Here is a 19,312-nt window from a genome sequence, read left to right as displayed (position 1 = left end):
CCCACCTTGGGGTACCTGCCTAGCAACACTGGGGAGCTAGTGACCTAGAGGGCACAGTTGGGGGCAAAGATTAGCACAAGAGCACATGGAGACAAACCACCAAAGAAGGGGAGAGAAGGAATAAAGGTCAGGCTGAGCCCAGCTACAGCCCAGGGCCAGGCAGAATGGAACAGAACCCAGGACACACCCACCATGGAGTTAGTTTAAAATTTTATTTTTTTTTCCACTTTTTAAATATTTTTATGTAATAAAAAGTCCATGTTCATCAATCTGGTCTGCTCCTGTGTTTGAGTTACTAGGGGAGGGGAGCCCAACACTCTGTTTAACAGCCCAATTGGAGTTATAAATAATAGAAAATAAAACCTTTGAGGCTCCAGGAGCCAGGGGCAGGTTGCACTTGCCGCTGTGCACTCCACAAATAAACGAAAAAAGGTGCTTGGAAAAGCCCCATCCCCCAGCTGTGGCACCACAAGGGGCAGGCTGGGGATTCCACCTCAGGGTCCGGCTGCCAGGCCGGTTCACGCACAAAGGGCAGAAGGAGCAAACCGGTTCCCAGGAAGGGGCCGGCACAGGGAATTCAGTTCACAGTCAGGAATCGAGGCTTCAGTTTCCAGGGGGGTGGAATGGGAGCTGCTGGGATGGGTGAGACTGAACTAGAAAGAGAGCAGAGATTGTTAGTGAGCAAAGCAGGACCAGACTCCCTGTAATACGGAGACAGGGCTGCAGCCTACCCCTCCCCACCACTTCCCCCAGCCAGGACATGGAGCCAGCTGATTTATTCATACTGCCCCTGCACCCTATGCAGAGGACTTGCCCTCAGCCCCTTACATGGGACTTTCCCTGGGATTAGGGAGACAGGGAAAATAGGCCCCTCACACCTACTGCACTAGGAAAGGGGGACCAAGCCCCATCCTCTCCCCTCATTGCCACATCTGTGCCACTTGATACACTCAGCCAACCATTTGTCCTGGCTCTGGAGGCAAGGACAACCACAGGCCTGTTACACCAACTGAACCCTAGCAGCAGCATTGCAGGACTCCAGGTTGTGGACTGGACCCTCCGTCATCTCTGAGGCCGCCTCCTCCTCCAGCTGTAGGCCCCAGCTCATGGAAGCAATAGCAGCCCCTCCACTGCTCATCAGCATGGTTGGAGAGGGAGGTGTTATTCTGGTACCAGCCTTGCCCATAACACACCCACCAGTCCTCAGGCTGACACACACTCTTCCCCCTGCCACTGACCTTGATGGTGTCCTATATAGGTATATGGAGATGGTGTGGAGGCTGAGAGGGTGGGCACCCCACTCTGTGGCACACCACCTTGGGGGGGCCCCCCATGGGTCTGCGAGGGGTGGAGCAGCATGACCTGGGGAGGGTGAGGTGCTCCTGGATGGGGAGGCGGTGCTGCTGTTATTCCAGTCTGGACATGGGCCTGTGGGAGAGGCAAACAGGCAGGTGAGTGCTAGTGGGTACAGCCAGCACAGATGCCCATGCCAAGGGCGCTGCTGCCTACTACCTACCTGAGTGACATGGGCCATGTTGGTGTAGCTGTGCTGCAGCTGCTGGTGGGCATGGATGGCATAGACAGCCTGCTGTGGGAAGCTGTTCTGGGGGGACTGAGCGCTGGGCCCCGGTGTGATGGAGGGTGGCGTGGCTGTCAGCGTGGCTGCATGGTACAGGTTCTGCTGCTGCTGGGCATTGGCTAGGTGAGGCGGCTGCCCAGCTTGGTGCTGCACCAAGAGACACAAACGTAGTGAGCGAGGGCAGGCAGAGCAGAAGGGTCAAAACACTGGCCCACCCATTACCCTCCCTCTCAGCCCTGGGGGAGTGCCCCCTCACCTGTACAGGACTAGGGGCAGCATGCTGGGTCTGCTGTTGATTCCCTGTTGGAGTGGTGGCTGGCTGGGGCTGGTGAGGGTGCAGCTGTGTTGCATGGTGGGGGTAGGACTGGTGAACTGTAGCTGGGGAGGAAGAGAGCGCACACATAAGAAGGGCCATAAAGGATCAGACCAGAGGTCCATCCAGCCTTGGCACCCAATCTACGAACAGTGGTCAATGTTAGGTGTCCCACAGGAATGAGCAAAAACAGGGAATCCAAGTGCTCCTTCCTTTGTCAGCCATTCCCAGCCTCTGGCAAACAGAGGCTATAGACACCACCCTCACCTATCCTAGCAAAAGCCATTGATCGACTGATCCTCCATGAATTTATCTGGCTCTTTATTGCACCTTGTTAAAGTCCTGGTGTTCACAACACCCTCCGTCAAGGAGTTCCACAGGTTGACTATGTTGCGTGAAAAAATACTTTCTTTTGTTTGAAACCTGTTACCTATTAATTTTGTGAACCCTACTTCTTGTGTCTGTGGGAAGAAGTAAATAATTTTTCCTTATTTACTTTCTCCGTACCAGTCTTTTTTTATGACCTCTATTATATCCCGCTCCCCCCACCCCCGGTCTCCTCTAAGTCCCAGTCTTTTTAATCTCTGCTTATATGGCACCTGTTCCAAACCCCCACATTTTTGTTGCCCTTTTCTGAACTTCCAATGCCACAATATCTTTTTTGAAATAAGTAGCAGAGAGGCAGCCATGTTACTCTATCTGCAAAAACAAAAAGAAGTCCTGTGGCACCTTAGACTAACCAATCATTTGGAGCATAAGCTTTCGTGGACAAAGACCTAGATGCATGAGATGGGGTGGTCACATCTGTATGCAGTATTTAAGCTGTGGGTGCACCATAGATTTATATAGAGGCAATAAGATATTTTTCCTGTCTTACTCTCTATCCCTTTTTTAATGATTCCTAACATTCTCTTTGCTTTTTTGACTGCTGCTGTGCACTGAGTGGATGTTTTCAGAGCACTATTCACACTGACTCCAAGATCTCTCAAGTATTAACAGCTAATTTACTCCCCATCATTTTATACATACAGTTAGCATTATGCTTTCAAAGATACATTACTTTGCATATACACAGTTTTGTTACTCTGGAGTCTGACTGGTCCCAGATCTCAGGGATCCTAACCCACAGCATACACACTCACCATAGAGCGTCTGGGGTGTGGGCTGCTCCGAAGGGGGAAACTGGGGCGTGGATGTCGACACAATGGCTGGGGGGTGACTACCAGATGTCATCATGCGAGGGTTGCTCTGCAGCATCGGGGCAAACACAGGCTGAAAGGGAAGAGCCATGCCCCACAGGTCTTAGAGAGACCATCCCTAAACACTCACTTCCCAGATACACTCCTCAGCCTCATGCCTTGCACCCGCTACCCCCTACCCTTCCCATGGCCCTTACCTGAGAAGGGTAGTGAGCCATGGGCTGCATCATGGTGGGCTGCCCAGTGAACTGCTGGGGGTTATAGGAAATGTAGGAGGAGTAGGGGGCAGCTGCTACTAGAGGGGGCCCAGCTGCTGCCGCTGCCTGCATAATGGGGGGAGCAGATGTTGGCTGATGCTGGTCAGAACGCTGGGGTGGGAGGGAACCTGTGGGAAGAAGAGGAGTCGTCAGCTCAGAAAACCCCACAAGTCCCTAGGCCAGATACCTGCCCCAACCGCATGGTGACAGACTGATCCATCCTCTGCAGCAATACAGCAGTTCCCCTCCAACACTACCCATCAATCCCTGCTGCTTCCTCTGCCCAGCCATCCCACCACTCTAGTGCAGCCTTTCCCAAAGAGTGGTCTGCGGCCCAGTACCAGTCTTTGGAAAATATAGGAATTATCTTGCACACTATTAGTTTGGTATATTTTATGTTTTCCTGTGTAATTAAGGTAATAACAATAAGTTAGGCACTTTAAGTATTTTATATCAAGATTTATTATTGTGTAGTATTATTATTGTGAATAAACAGTAAACAGAAAATTATTCATTTGTCTTTTTTCTAATATATCTGCATTTATATTTTTGGACTACAAAAAAAAAAAAAGGCACTGAAAAAACTGGGTCCCAAGTATATACAGTTTGGGAAACCCTGCTCTAGTGGATCAGCCTCTGCAGCCCCCCGTCTCATTCCAATCCTGCCGCTTTGGCCTAGCCACCAGGGAGCGGAGCTCCACCCATGTTTCAGACAGCCTCACCTCCCCACCCCCACTGCAAGTCTAGTGCCAGCCACATTATGTCCTCCTGGGAAATGCCAATCTCACCTTTGGCCCCTCGGTACTTGCCCTGCTGGCCTGGCACAGAGCTGGAGACAGGATAAGGGTACATCTGAGGCGCCTACAAGGAAAGAAGCATGGCAGGGGGTTTACTTGAGAACAAGCATAACTACTGGACCATCCCTCCCCTCTCACATCCCAGCTCCCCACAGACATTTACCCAGCTTCTGCAACTCCCCTATCCCCACACCCTTCCCAATGTGCTTCCACCCTTGTGGGCAGGGTCTCTCCTGCTCCTCCTTCATATCTCCCCCTCCCCTTCTGGACAGGGTCTGCCTTGCCCAGCCTCCTCCCAACATTCCCAGTGTGCCTAAAGGCAAGGCAGGGCTCACCTGGACTGCAGGGCTCATGTGGATCTGAGGTATGTAGGAGATGTACTGCGGGCTGTACATGCCAGTCTGGCCGGCCGTGATCACCGGGATGGAGGGAGTGGAATGGGCACGAGGGCCTGGTGACGTAGGGGTGCTTGTTGACTTGTTCTGGAAGCAGAGAAAGGAGATGACCATGGGGCCCAGCCAGGTCCCCACCAGCAATAAGGAAAAAGGGAGGGCCAGCAGCTGTTCACTTGCCCCAGGCCAGCCTACTCACCACCGACAGCAGCGTTTTTGAGGGGTTGAATTCCTTGGCGTTGGGATTCAGAGTCGATTTCTTCACCTGCCTGAAATCAACCAATGACAAATCAGGGTTAAAAATCCTGGAGAGCTCAGATCACCTTTCCAAACCTCCAGCCACCCCAGCCCCACGTGTCCCACTTCCACCAAGTGCCATTCCTGCAGCCACCCAGTGCACCCTCCCTCCTATGCCCTCCCCCAATCTCCTACCCATTAAGAGCCCCCAGGTCCTATACTGTATACTCACTCAGACACAGGCCCCTCCTCTTTGTCCTCCGGCTCACCCTTGCCTGAGGGGCTGGCCATCTGCTGCTCAGTTCCCTCACAAAGCCCCTTCTCATCTTTGCCACTCTCTGGCAGCAGCTCCAGGCTGGTCCCACTGGGCTTTGGCACTGTGTTCATGGTGGGCGTCTCCTCAGACCCCTCACAGATACCTGGCTCAAGGGCCTTGTCCTTGCCCTCCAGAGGCTCCTTGGGCCTGGCACTGAAGGATTCCAGGCTAGCCTCTGATGAGCCACTCGGCTGGAGCTGTAGGGAGCCAGATATCAGTGGAGAGTCCAGCCCAGACACATACCCTCCTCCTGTTTGCCTTGCTGTCACTAGGCCTCACCTTGAACTGGGCCCCAAACTTGCGCAGCTCCTCCAACTGGGTTCGCTTCTGCTCACTCTGAAGACCTGCTGTAGGGAACAGCCCAGGCTGAGATGCCGGCCTCAGGGTGCCCCCAAACACAGGGCAACCCCCACTCTCTGCATCACTGAAATCCAGCCACCAGACACATTATGCTCCCATGTAGCACATGGGCCACAGAAGAGGATACCCCCCTCCACAGGAGGATGCAGGCCCCTACATCACCACCCAGGCTCCTTCTCTTGGGAAATCGAAGCTTGGGAAAAGTTTCCCTCAGGGACACACATCAATTCTGAGGCCTCACAGGGTGGCTAGTGACCCAGCCTGGTCACTGCTGGCTCCCACACACACACACACACACACAAACCTTTGCTGGCTGCCTTGTTGAGCTCACACGGCCCCATCACTTCCAAGGTTCTGCCAGGATCTTTAGCCACAGATGTGGGAACCTCTTTCCCTGGGAAGGGAGAAGTGAAATCCCTCAGCATGTACTTTCCCACCACTTGCACCTGGTCCAACTCCAAGGCAAACCTCCCAGGCCACTCTCCTCACAGTTGCCACAATAGTCCCAGAAGCCTCCCACTGCTCGCTGGGCCTTACCCTCCACAGCAGTGGCTGGTGCAGAGGCTGCTACTTTGGGAGAAGTGGGGTTTGGGGAAATACTTGATTCCAGGCCAGTTCTGGACTCTGATGGTGATGCAGGTGCTCCTGGCACAGCAGATCCAACTGGAGCATCTTGGGAAGAGACAGGAATGGCTGAGGCAGACTTAGGAGAGCGAGGAGGATACATGCGGCCCACTGCAGGGAGAAAGGGAACTCTGATGAGAGACTGGGTGAATATATGGGTCCCAATTCCCACTTCTCTTGGTATAATAAGAGAATTATGGTGACAACTGCACCGATTAGGTCTCTCCGACAGTACAAACCACCATCCTTGGCTTTATCAGGGCCCTGTATGTTAACCCTCAGCAGCTCTTCCTGCCCACTGGCTATAGGAACTGGGCTCCTCTCGAAACAGACTTGAGGCTCTACACAGAAACTCACTCCCTGCCTACCTGCAGGAGGAGCTGCTGAAACCTCCACTGGGCGACCTGATGGGGAAGACATGGCCTTGGCACCCCGGATGGAACGCTGGGACTTTGGAGACATTCGGGAGGGCCCTGGAAAGCAATTAAGCACAGAAAGCAGTTACAGGGCACATGCAGCAGCTTGGACAGCCCCTGTCCTCTCAGAACTCCGGACTGGAAGGCACTGAAGACGAGCCTCAAGAACTCGACAGTCAGTAAACCTCTCAGGCTGATCTCCAGATCTCACCTCCATTGATCCCTCGCTGCTCTGGTACCGGGCTAGAGTTACTGTCTGAATGGTGTGTGCTGCCACGGGAAGGCAGGGACCCCACTCCCGGTCTCCCACCCCGGGAGCTGCTGCATCGGACACCACCTCGCGAGCCCTCTCTGACACGTTGTGGCAGTGGGACATACTTGTTCTCCCTGAAGACACAGATGGCAAAGGATGGCAAAGGATTTATATCAGTTTGGGCTCTCTCCTTACATCCCCCAACCCCCACAAACGTCTCTCTCTCTCACCTGGAGGCCAAGCTGGGGCTGTCCCTGCCAGACACCTGCCTCTGCACAGAGCTGTGCTTCTCCTCCTCCGTTCGTCCATCATCATTCTCCATGGCGATGCGCAGGCGGTACTGGGGGCTCGACTCAATCTCCCGGGCCAGCTGGGCTGCCCGGGCCTCCCGCTGCCGGTACTCCTCCGAGTTATCTTTCTCCAGAGGGACGCTAGGATGAGGACAAACAGATTTGGGAGCGACTGCAGGATGGCACTGTGGCTCAGAGCTGTCTGAAGCCCTCCCTTTTGGGTGGGACTTGATACTCTGCTAGAAAGAGTCTGTTTTTCTGGAAATGGTGCGCAAGTCTAAGCATGAGAACAAAAATAACCCTGCACGCTATCCAAGTGCAAAAGACAACCTCCCAGGTTGGTAGGAATAGCATAATGCAGCTACCGGTTGGGAAGGAAGAAGAGATTTGAGAGCAGAAACTAGCTCCAGCAAGGGCGATGGGTCTGGGATCTGAAGAGTGACAGGATTTAAACAATGAAAAGCAAGCGCGAGCGAGAAGGAACAGCTTTCACTTAGACCCACACTGAGGAATTCCAGAACTGACAGCTACGTAGCACTTGTGTGTGGGGGTCACCAAAGAGCCATACCCCACCACACGTTGGTGCACAGGCAGCAAGCCTGGGCTCAGCAGGGATGTGCATGCAAACCCTGGGCCACTTTGGTAGTTCAAAGGTATCCAAACATGCTCTTACAAAGTAGATTTTACTCTTTACATTTTCTTAAGAAATTCTATACAAAAAATATCCTACATGAAAGGGATGTCTATTCCAGAGGAAAGCAATTAAAGAAACGGAGCAAGAGAGATAGTTCCAGCTTCTACATCAGGGCCCAGGTCCTGTCCTGTCCTCTGACCTGCACTACCCCTCCCCGATACACATGCACCTGCTTGTTTTTTTGGGCTGAAAACCACCAATTCCTATTCTAATCCCCCACCCCACCCCAACATGAATAACCCCCAAGGACAAAGAAAACAGTGTATGATTCACCATGCAGTAATTCTCAAAACCTGGCTTGCCAGACACTTGCAGCCAAATCAGTATAGTTACAGAGTATATGATAGCCTTAGTTATACAGATAATACGTACATTGTGGGACCGCAACTCACGTAACACACAGACAGCTGCATACATGGCCCACAACAGTAAATAGGTCAAGAATCACTGGCCCAGGGAAGCAGAAAGACAGTACAGACATATCCGCAAATAGACGTTGGAAAAAGATAATTTTTTTACATGAAAAAAGAGTAAAAGTCATTCAAACAGCAGTGTAATTCTAAAGAAAAGCCAACCTTGGCAGCTTGAACTTATCTCTTCCTCACAACTAAGGACTACACTCTTGTTCTTTCAACACAGCTTTGTGTGGTACTGAAGTTCTTCTCCAAAGGAGCAGCCCCTCTGGCATTTGTAGCCTGATCTGAGAATCACAGTCTCTTTCCCAAGACAGAGCCCTCTCCCATGCACAGCCCAGGCCCGCACTCACGTGTAGGATGACAAACTGCTGTCATAAGTTGTTTTCACACCATAGTTTTCTTCATTAAACTTGAACATTTCATTAGGGTCCCAGCCATTAGACTGTAAAAATGAAAAATGTCAGATACGGACTCTGCACCCCCAGCAGCAGGAGGGATCTGGGCATCCCAGAGCCCCATCTCCATTCTAAACCCTGCCCACCCCATCACAGGCCCAAAATCCAAGGAGCAAGGTTCTTACCATGTCAGACTCCAGGTCATAGTCATCACTGTTGCTGTCACCCCCTTCCCAGCGCTGCAGCACCTTCTCTTTATGCTCCCCATTCACCTTTGAATTCATGGCAATGGCCGAGTCCGTGAACTTGTCTAAGAACAGACAGACAATGGACCATAAGTTCTGTTAACCGCTCTGGGCAACCCCCAATCCAGCCTTGAGCAGGCAGAGCCCCTGTCCAGGGGACCAGCATTACCTTTTGTGGCGTAATTGAAATCTACATTGCGGAAATGCACCAGCATGACATCAGTGGGCTTGAAGACCATGGTGTCCACAATGTCCTCCCGTTTAGGTCCCACTAACTGATCCTGGGTCTTCCTGTGCACCGCATCCACAGCCAGCTCGAACTAAAAATAGCTGCCATTACTACAGCCAGGCCCCACTCTGCCATGGAAGCCCCAGCTGTTCACTGGAGTTCAGATGTGCTGTCCCCACCCCAAGAGCCTAGCCCCCATCTGCCATGGGAACTCCAGATGTTCACTGCAGAGCGCACAGTTGCTGTCCCAGGAGCCAGGCCCCCCTCTGCCACAGGAAACCCCAGGTGCTCACCACAGAGCTCAGATGCACTGCCCCTGCCTCAAGAGCCAGGCCCCCCATGTCATGGGCAACTGTAGATGTTCACTGCAGAGCTCAAATGTGCTGCCCCTGCCCTAAGTGTCAGGCTCCCTTCTGCCATGGGAGCCCCAGCTGCTCACTACAGAGCTCACATCTGGTGCCTCTGCCCCGAGAAACAGGCTCCGCTCTACCATGAGGAATCCCCATTTGTTCACCATAGAGCTCAGAGGCACAGCTACTGCCCCAGGAACCAGCTCTTCTGTGCCACAGGGAACTCTAGCTGTTCACCACAGAGCTCAGATGAACTGCCCCTGTCCCAAAGAGCCAGGCCTCCCACTGCCATGGGGAACCCCAGGCGTTCGCTGCAGCACTTAGAGGTGCTGCCCCCGCCCCAAGTGCCAGGCTCCCTTCTGCCATGGGAACCCCAGCTGTTGACCACAGAGCCCAGATGCACTGCCTCTGCCCCAAGAACCAGCCTCCTGATGCCCAGAGGACTGGTAATCCATGCTAACAGCAGCCATGTGGACCCCAGCATTTCACTAGCTCCCACAAATATTTACCTTAGAGCTGAGAGTTTTAAAAATCCCCTCAAAGGTGTTTCCATTTTTCACCTTCACATCACATGTGGACCCCTGAAGACAAAGCCATAGATTAGCACTGATTGGGGAAGCACATACCAGATGATCCAATGTCCCATTCCTTCTGCTAAAACACAATGTGCCTCCCCTTCACAGTATCCCCAACCCCAGTGCAGCTCCAAGGATCTCTCTGCTCACCCCTCTTGGCTGAGAGGAGAGGAGATACACAAAAAGAATCACTCTGGGAAGTAGCACATTGCATCACCACACCTGCTAGACAGGGTCTGACTGGACACTCAGCTGCTCCTGGAGGCTCTTAGCCCAGGTAGCTCCACTTAGCTGGCGAAACGCCAATGTGGCATATTGTGAATGAAACAGCTGCCAGAACCAGGGCCAGCTTGCAGGCTGGACTAAGATGGGATGAAACCTTTGGCTGGAAAACTCCCAGACCACTCCCAAGCAATTCTCTGTCTACAGCACATTGTGACCTCTTCCCTAGTCCCACTGTGCGCAGAGGTACAGGACAGGCCTCTTGCACTGGCACCCATTTTGGATGCTGTATGCAGAGTTTCCATGTCCTAGTGATGAGCACATTTAACAGGCACAGTGGCAACCGGCATTGACACCCAATCTGCACTCCCAGCCTTCAGCTCCTTCTCGCTCCTGCCTCTGCCACCCTCACGCCTGCTGCTCCTTTCCTATCCCCCAACAGGCCTAGGCCCAGGCCCAGGCCCACCCCTCAGGTCGAAAATGCCCCATATCTGCCCTCCCTATAAACTCTCCCTATAGACTCCCAGGCACATGGCCTGCTGGGTGACATACACCCTTCCATTCAGCTCTCTGATTCCCAACCCAGAGGCCAAAGCCACGAACAGGGAGTTTCTGACAGAACGAATAGTATGGGTCAGTGTGATGCTGTTGCAAAAAAAGCAAACATGATTTTGGGATGCATTAACAGGTGTGTTGTGAGGAAGACAAGAAAAGTCATTCCGCTCTACTCTGCGCTGATTAGGCCTCAGTTGGAGTATAGTGTCCAGTTCTGGGCACCGCGTTTCAAGAAAGTTGTGGAGAATTTGGAAAAGGTCCAGAAAAGAGCAACAGGAATGATTAAAGAACTAGAGAACATGACCTATGAAGAAAAGGTGAAATAACTGGGCTTGTTTAGTTTGGAAAAAATAAGACTGAGGGTGGACACAATAGCAGTTTTCAGGTATCTAAAAGGGTGTCATAAGGAGGAGGGAGAAAACTTGTCCTCCTTGGCCTCCGAAGATAGAGCAGGAAGCAATGGACTTAAACTGCAGCAAGGGAGGTTTAGGTTGCACATTAGAAAAGAGTTCTTAACGGACAGGGTGGTGAAACACTGGAATAAATAACCTAGGAAGATTGTGGAATCGCCATCTCTGGAGATATTTAAGAACAGGTTAGACAAATGTCTATCAGGGATCGTCTAGACAGTACTTGGTCCTGCCATGAGGGCAGGGGGCTGGACTCAATGACCTCTCAAGGTCCCTTCCAGTCCTAGCATTCTATGACCCTTCTCCCCACATCCCCCCATCCAAAAAACTCGTGTTTCCCCCTAGCAACACTCTGCTCCTGAACAGACCAAGCTAGGCAACCCCCTTAGCATTAAAGCAAAAACTGACAGCACTTACCACAACAGCCGTCAGGAAATGTAACATTCGGGAATTGTTATAGACACCTTCGAATACCTGTCATTAACACAGTGAAAGAAGCCCATCAACAACGAACAATGAACACTCCACTGCATTTTCCTGGCTTCTCCTATATGCACCCAGGTTATGAGCCACAACAGTTAGCAGGAAGACTAGTAGACTAACAGCAATCACCTCTGTGATGTTATGGTTGGTTACATGGCATGGTTGGCGTATGACTCCAGGGCCAGCCACCTGCTGCTGTGTAGAGATGCAGGCTTGGGTCCTGAACAACTGCCAAACCTTGGAGCCCTGAACTCATGCCAACCCCATCAGCACTGGCGGGCCCAGTGTGAGCCTACCCCCCTCTTTTCCAGGAGGAGCCAATCAAAGGATTCACAGATCTTAAAGCCAGAATGATCCAGTCTGGCCTCCTGTGTAACCCAAGCCAGAGAATCTCACCCAGCAACCCCAGCACATGGCCCAGTGAGAGGGAAGAGACAGCATTGCAGGGAAACCTCCTCCAAGGTGGATCTGAGAGAGAGACAGCTGGATGTCAGAGTCCTATTGGTGACTCTGCTCTCCCCACTAGTATGGCAACTGTTATGCAGCCCTGCCTAATGCGCCACCTCCCACAACTATCCTGCTACAGGGACTCAGGAACCAGCTCTGCTGTGGGCAAATTCTGACTGCAGCGTCTGTTACTGTGATATACAATTCAGAGGCTCCCTCTTCAGGGAACCAGAGAACACCCCTCTGGTCTTGAGAAGAGGGCAGACTAGACTTTGTCACATCAGGACCACAAACCTGTAGCAGAACATACCCTTTCTAAAGCAGCTTTTCAGAGAAGAACACCTCCCTGCACCCCCAAAGCTACAGAAAGCCAATGGAGACATGGTAAATGTTTTTAGCATGTTCAGCCACACACTTGAAGTAAAAGTGAGGAAACAATTTAAATGCAGATACCTTGGAAATGAGTAAATAATTATGGAACCTTTCATCTCTAAAGGGCCAAAGTTTCCATCTGGCCATGGCTTGGGTCAATACATTGTCTCAGGAGATCATGGAAGGCTATATGGGCCTTTTTCCCTCCAGGGGACACTAGCGCCAATCTGGCCCCAGGGCAGGGGACTGACTGGCTCAGGGCATGAGGAATGTTACTGTCTAAAGAGCGCTGGTCTTGATCTTCCTCCAGACCCCAAGAGAACTGGCTTGGCAACCAGAGACCCTGTCATAACGATGTCTCTTGCAATCCAAGGGAAGCTATTGCTACCAATGAACATTTTTGCCATAGGGAAAGAATTAAAGCCCAGAGTGCTGGAGGAATGCCTCTCTATTCTAGCACACATTTTTGGGAAACATTTAAACTTATGCTAGCTCTACAATGCACAAAGCAGAAAATGCCAGGCATGTCTAACAGAAGTCTGAGAAGTCCAGTGTGGAGCATATACTGTCTAAGAAGTTAGTGGAAACCAGTACAAGCCATCCTCAGCACAGACCATGTTCTCAGGAAAGAGGAAAGGCCTGCCCAGCCACCCATGGCTGCTGCACAGGAAAAGTGGTCTTTGATCAGGAAGTCACTACAACACAGTGTGATGGCCTGGCTCTCCTGGGAGACCCTGTGACGAGCAGCAGGTTCCTCTCCCCCACCACCTCTAAAAAAGAGTTGAGGTACTTACTGGAGACTGAGGAGGCCCCTTCCCTGTGCTCTGCCCCCTGAAAACAAATCACATAGAGAAATAGTTACAGAATTGCTGCAGCACAAAGACCCTGACTCCAGTCCCCACAGCCAGCCCCGGGCAGTGGGTCACTAGGCTGGCAGCTAGACTCCTAGTTCCTAACCTGGTGAAGGGCAGAAACTGGGATCCGGGAGCCCGGACACCTGGGTAAGAACTGTGGTTGGGGGTCCAGGAGTTCTATCCCAGTCCCAGCAAGGGACTAGGGTCTGGGAAGCTGAAAAACTGAATTCCATTCTGGCTTTCGACAAGGAAAGGGACCTGTGAGGTCTGGAAGCCTGGACACCTGGGCTCTATCCCGGCTCTGGGTGAAAAGTGATGTCTAGGAGATAGGAGGTACTTGGAGCCCAGACACCTATGCTACATCCTGGCTCTGGGTGACCAGAGATGCCTTGGGGAGAGGAGTGTTAGGAGCCCAGACACACAGGCTCTATCCTGGTCCAGGTGAAAAGTGATGCCTAGGGGAGACAGGGTGCTGGGACCCCAGACACACAGGCTCTACCCCAGCCCTAGGTGAGCAGTGATGCCTAGGGGAGATGGGGTGCTGGGACCCCGGACCCAGGGGCTCTGTCCCGGCTCTAGGTGAGCAGTGATGCCTAGGGGAGAGGGGTGCTGGGACCCCGGACACTCAGGCTCCATCCCGGCTCTAGGTGAGCAGTGATGCCTAGGGGAGAGGGGTGCTGGGACCCTGGACACACGGGCTCCATCCCGGCTCTAGGTGAGCAACGATGCCATGGGGAGAAGGGTGCTGGGACCCCAGACACTTGGGCTGTTTCCCAGCTCTCGGTGAGCAGTGATGCCTAGGGGAGAGGGGTGCTGGGACCCTGGACACTCGGGCTCCATCCCGGCTCCAGGTGAGCAGGGATGCCTAGGGGAAATGGGTGCTGGGACTCCAGCCATACGGGCTGTATCCCAGCTCTAGGTGAGCAGTGATGCCAATGGGAGAGGGGTACTGTGACCCCGGACACTCAGGCTGTGTCCCAGCTCCCGGTGAGCAGTAATGCCTAGGGGAGAGGGGTGCTGGGACCCCAGACACACGGGCTGCGTCCTGGCTCTAGGTGAGCAGCGATGCCTAGGGGAGAAGGGTGCTGGGACCCCAAACACTCGGGCTGTGTCCCGGCTCTAGGTGAGCAGTGATGCCTAGGTGAGACGGGTGCTGGGACCCCGCACACTCGGGCTGTGTCCCGGCTCTAGGTGAGCAGCAATATCTAGGGGAGAAGGGTGCTGGGACCCCGGACACTCGGGCTGTATCCTGGCTGTAGGTGAGCAGTGATGCCTAGGGGAGAAGGGTGCTGGGACCCCGGACCCAGGGGCTCTGTCCCGGCTCTAGGTGAGCAGTGATGCCTAGGGGAGAGGGGTGCTGGGACCCCAGACACTCGGGCTGTATCCTGGCTGTAGGTGAGCAGTGATGCCTAGGGGAGAAGGGTGCTGGGACCCCGGACCCAGGGGCTCTGTCCCGGCTCTAGGTGAGCAGTGATGCCTAGGGGAGAGGGGTGCTGGGACCCCGGACACTCGGGCTCCATCCCGGCTCTAGGTGAGCAATGATGCCTAGGGGAGAAGGGTGCTGGGACCCCAGACACTTGGGCTGTTTCCCAGCTCTCGGTGAGCAGTGATGCCTAGGGGAGAGGGGTGCTGGGACCCCGGACACTCAGGCTCCATCCCGGCTCTAGGTGAGCAGTGATGCCTAGGGGAGAGGGGTGCTGGGGCCCCGGACACTCGGGCTCCATCCCGGCTCTAGGTGAGCAATGATGCCTAGGGGAGAAGGGTGCTGGGACCCCAGACACTTGGGCTGTTTCCCAGCTCTCGGTGAGCAGTGATGCCTAGGGGAGAGGGGTGCTGGGACCCCGGACACTCGGGCTCCATCCCGGCTCTAGGTGAGCAGTGATGCCTAGAGGAGAGGGGTGCTGGGACCCCGGACACTCGGGCTCCATCCCGGCTCTAGGTGAGCAATGATGCCTAGGGGAGAAGGGTGCTGGGACCCCAGACACTTGGGCTGTTTCCCAGCTCTCGGTGAGCAGTGATGCCTAGGGGAAAGGGGTGCTGGGACCCCGGACACTCGGGCTCCATCCCGGCTCTAGGTGAGCAGTGATGCCTAAGGGAGAGGGGTGCTGGGACCCTGGACACACGGGCTCCATCCCGGCTCTAGGTGAGCAACGATGCCATGGGGAGAAGGGTGCTGGGACCCTGGACACTTGGGCTGTTTCCCAGCTCTCGGTGAGCAGTGATGCCTAGGGGAGAGGGGTGCTGGGACCCCGGACACTCGGGCTCCATCCCGGCTCCAGGTGAGCAGTGATGCCTAGAGGAGAGGGGTGCTGGGACTCCAGACGCACGGGCTCGTGCCGGCTCTAGGTGAGCAGTGATGCCTAGATGGAGAAGGGGGCTGGGATCCTGGACACAGAGGCTCTATCCCGGCTCTAGGTGAGCAGTGATGCCTAGGGGAAATGGGTGCTGGGACTCCAGCCATACGGGCTGTATCCCAGCTCTAGGTGAGCAGTGATGCCAATGGGAGAGGGGTACTGTGACCCCGGACACTCAGGCTGTGTCCCAGCTCCCGGTGAGCAGTAATGCCTAGGGGAGAGGGGTGCTGGGACCCCAGACACACGGGCTGCGTCCTGGCTCTAGGTGAGCAGCGACGCCTAGGGGAGAAGGGTGCTGGGACCCCAAACACTCGGGCTGTGTCCCGGCTCTAGGTGAGCAGTGATGCCTAGGTGAGACGGGTGCTGGGACCCCGCACACTCGGGCTGTGTCCCGGCTCTAGGTGAGCAGCAATATCTAGGGGAGAAGGGTGCTGGGACCCCGGACACTCGGGCTCCGTCCCGGCTCTAGGTGAGCAGCGATGTCTTGGGGAGAGGGGTGCTGGGACCCCAGACACTCGGGCTCCATCCCGGCTCTAGGTGAGCAGTGATGCCTAGGGTAGAAGGGTACTGGGACCCAGAACACACGGGCTGTGTCCCGGCTCTAGGTGAGCAGCGATGTTTAGGGGAGAGGGGTGCTGGGACCCTGGACACTCAGGCTCCGTCCCGGCTCTTGGTGAGCAGTGATGCCTAGGGGAGAGGGGTGCTGGGACCCCAGACACTCAGGCTGTATCTTGGCTGTAGGTGAGCAGTGATGCCTAGGGGAGAGGGGTGCTGGGACCCGAGACACACGGGCTGTGTCCTGGCTCTAGGTGAGCAGTGATGCCTAGGGGAGAGGGGTGCTGGGACCCAGGGGCTCTGTCCCGGCTCTAGGTGAGCAGTGATGCCTAGGGGAGAGGGGTGCTGGGACCCAGGGGCTCTGTCCCGGCTCTAGGTGAGCAGTGATGCCTAGGGGAGAGGGGTGCTGGGACCCCAGACACACGGGCTGTGTCCTGGCTCTAGGTGAGCAGTGATGCCTAGGGGAGAGGGGTGCTGGGACCCAGGGGCTCTGTCCCGGCTCTAGGTGAGCAGTGATGCCTAGGGGAGAGGGATGCTGGGACCCTGGACCCAGGGGCTCTATCCCGGCTCTAGGTGAGCAGTGATGCCTAGGGGAGAGGGGTGCTGGGACCCCAGACACACGGGCTGTGTCCTGGCTCTAGGTGAGCAGTGATGCCTAGGGGAGAGGGGTGCTGGGACCCAGGGGCTCTGTCCCGGCTCTAGGTGAGCAGTGATGCCTACGGGAGAGGGGTGCTGGGACCCCGGACACACGGGCTGTGTCCCGGCTTTAGGTGAGCAGCGCTGCCTAGGGGAGAGGGGTGCTGGCTCCCCGGACGCAGGGGCTCCGTCCCGGCTATGAGCAAGGCGCGGGGTGGTAGGTCCCGCAGCCCAGGGTCCGTTCCACCTTTGTGCCGGGTGTGGGGCCTAGGCGGGGCTCAGCCCTATACGCCGGGGTCCCACGCTGCACTCCTCGGACTCGGGGTCCTCTTTCTCTTGCCCTCACGTCGCCACCGAACGGAGATTGGCTGCGGAACCGGCCAATCAGCGCCGCGCTCGCGCGATTTGCCCCCCTCCCGCGCGCGCGCGCGCCCTGTCACGGGACCTCCTCGGCTCTCCCTCCTCCCCCCGCGCACGAGGGGGTCCCTCTGCTCCCCCCCCAGCCGTTACCTGGTGCCGCCGCCACCGACTCCTCCGGGAGCGCCGCCGCCGCTGCTGCTGCTGCCGCCGCCTCCCCCGGCTGGGGCCGCAGCCCGCCCCGCCCCGCCGCCGGGACTGAGGCTGCCGTTGGGGCTGGGGGCTGCCCCCGGCTGCGGAGCCTTGCGGGCGGGAGGCGGCCCGGCCTGGGGCCCCGGGCCGCCCGGTGGGGGCTGCGGCTGCGGTTGCTTCAACATGGCGGCGCCGGCGCGGCTCCAGTCGAGCCCAACAGGCGGGCGCGCGCAAGTCTGGCAGCCGGCGCGCGCGGGGCGGTTGACGAACGGCGCGCGCAGGCCGCCGGGGAGTGGCGCCGGAGGCCGGGCCAACGGGGCGCTGTGGTGGCTGCGGGGCTCCCTCCGCACAATGAGCCTGGCTGCACTGAGAGCAGAAGGGCAGCGCGGCGGGGAAACCAGCTCAGGGCGCCTGCGCCGACGGCACCGCCAGCCGGGCACCTCCGCAGCACGGTGATGAGTCAAGCCACGTGACTTGCGAGCGGCGATTTTGTGATTCTTCCGCCGGGGTAAGAAGCCCAATAGCGGGCGTTGCGCAGGCGCCGCAGTATTGCGCGCATGCGTGGCTTGAGGAAGGTTCCCGGGCGCGCTGCGCGTTTGAGGAAACCCGGCGCTTCCCGGCTTCTGAGGAGGCTGGGTGGTGCTTTTGCGCATGTGTAAAAGGGTACGCCCACTGCGCGTGCGCTGCTGCGATCCCTGTGCCCCTCACGCTACCTGCCCCTCGCTGCGCACGCGCCACATGGAAGGGAAGTCGCCGGGATGGGGGAGGGTCAGGAAAAAGGAGAGCGCAGGCGCAGACAGATCCCTCCGCTAGGCTCGCCTCACAGAAGGGACGATAATGAGTCCCGGCTGGTGCCCTGCGCAACGTCCACCCCCCTTTCAGTGACGTGTACACATCCTCTCCCGTGGGAGGGCCAAGAGGGGATGGACCTCGGAGGGTGTCAGAGAGGCGGGGGGAGCGGCAGAAGGGGCGGGGCTGGGGGTGTCAGGCGGGGGGCAGCGGCAGAAGGCGGTAGGGCTGGAGGTGTCAGAGGCGGGGAGCAGGGGCAGAAGGGGCGGGGCTGGGGGGTGTCAGGTGGGGGGCAGGGGCAGAAGGGGCGAGGCTGGGGGTGTCAGAGAGGCAGGGGGGAGGGGCAGATGAAATAAAACTGGCGGGGGGGAGGGCATTTGAAATGTCCATAGACTGCCAGGCCAGAAGGGACCCTGCAAGTATCTTGTCTGGTGACGGCGGTATCACATGCCGTAGTACTTTCTTGAGTTATTGCTTGTTTGCCCTAGATCGGGTCTGCGAGAAACTCATCCAGTCTTGGTTTTTAAACTGCTAGGGGAGGAGAGTTCCCCACCACCCTGGGAAAGTAACCAGTTTGTCACACCTTATTTCTAGTCAACCCCCCACTGACTGGTGACCATGTCTACACTGGCAGAAATTTTTTCACCACAAGTTTTGTCAAGGATCAAAAATCCATAGAGGTCAATTATCAGCGGGGTAGCTATGTTAGTCTGTATCTGCAAAAACAACGAGAAGTCCTGTGGCACCTTATAAACTAAACAGATTTATTGGAGCATAAGCTTTCCTGGACAAAGACCCACTTCAGTTGCGTCTGTCGAAGTGGGTCTTTGCCCAGGAAAGCTTATGCTCCAATAAATCTGTTTAGTTTATAAGGTGCCACAGGACATTTTTTTTTAATTTTTTGTTTATAATTGTTGTTTCACATTCACATTGTCTTCCTCTGTGGGCAGCACACATTGACACGAGGCAGTAGCATGGACTGTGTGAGCACCGCACAAAGCTGTGTACCTTTGGCCGCTAGGGCTTGTGGGAAGGCATAGTGGATTGCCTGAAGAGTTTGGACTCATCGTCCCATGGTGTGTTAATTTTTGTCCCACCATTCCATGCACTTTTCTACAACCCTTGTTCTCCGCTCACCCTGCCATCTCT

At 55.6% G+C, this 19,312-nt stretch overlaps 1 protein-coding gene across 3 annotated transcripts; it reads right to left on the bottom strand.

Moving 5' to 3' along the window:
* Positions 1-285: 285 nt before the first annotated feature.
* Positions 286-17,982, bottom strand: ATXN2L (ataxin 2 like). 3 transcript variants are annotated; one of them, XM_074998379.1, is made up of 23 exons: positions 17,336-17,982; positions 13,221-13,257; positions 11,542-11,598; positions 9,872-9,943; positions 8,953-9,103; positions 8,724-8,848; positions 8,494-8,585; positions 6,974-7,174; positions 6,702-6,877; positions 6,443-6,547; positions 5,988-6,185; positions 5,755-5,844; positions 5,370-5,434; positions 5,007-5,287; positions 4,737-4,806; positions 4,481-4,627; positions 4,137-4,209; positions 3,289-3,476; positions 3,035-3,164; positions 1,836-1,957; positions 1,517-1,726; positions 1,239-1,428; positions 286-648 (listed from the first exon to the last, which is right to left on the bottom strand). In XM_074998379.1, exons 1-23 carry the CDS (start codon positions 17,557-17,559, stop codon positions 578-580), a joined length of 3,075 nt encoding a protein of 1,024 aa, XP_074854480.1. In that variant the 5' UTR covers positions 17,560-17,982; the 3' UTR covers positions 286-577. The 3 variants fall into 3 exon arrangements, with proteins under 3 accessions (XP_074854480.1, XP_074854478.1, XP_074854481.1); XM_074998377.1 differs by having other exon boundaries at positions 5,370-5,437; positions 17,336-17,980; XM_074998380.1 differs by having other exon boundaries at positions 286-653; positions 5,370-5,437; positions 17,336-17,977.
* Between the last annotated feature and the right edge of the window lie 1,330 nt (positions 17,983-19,312).

This window comes from Carettochelys insculpta, chromosome 6 (assembly GCF_033958435.1).
Source record: "Carettochelys insculpta isolate YL-2023 chromosome 6, ASM3395843v1, whole genome shotgun sequence".
In the NCBI taxonomy this organism is placed as follows: Eukaryota; Metazoa; Chordata; order Testudines; family Carettochelyidae; genus Carettochelys; species Carettochelys insculpta.
This window is presented reverse-complemented; position numbering and strand designations above follow the sequence as displayed.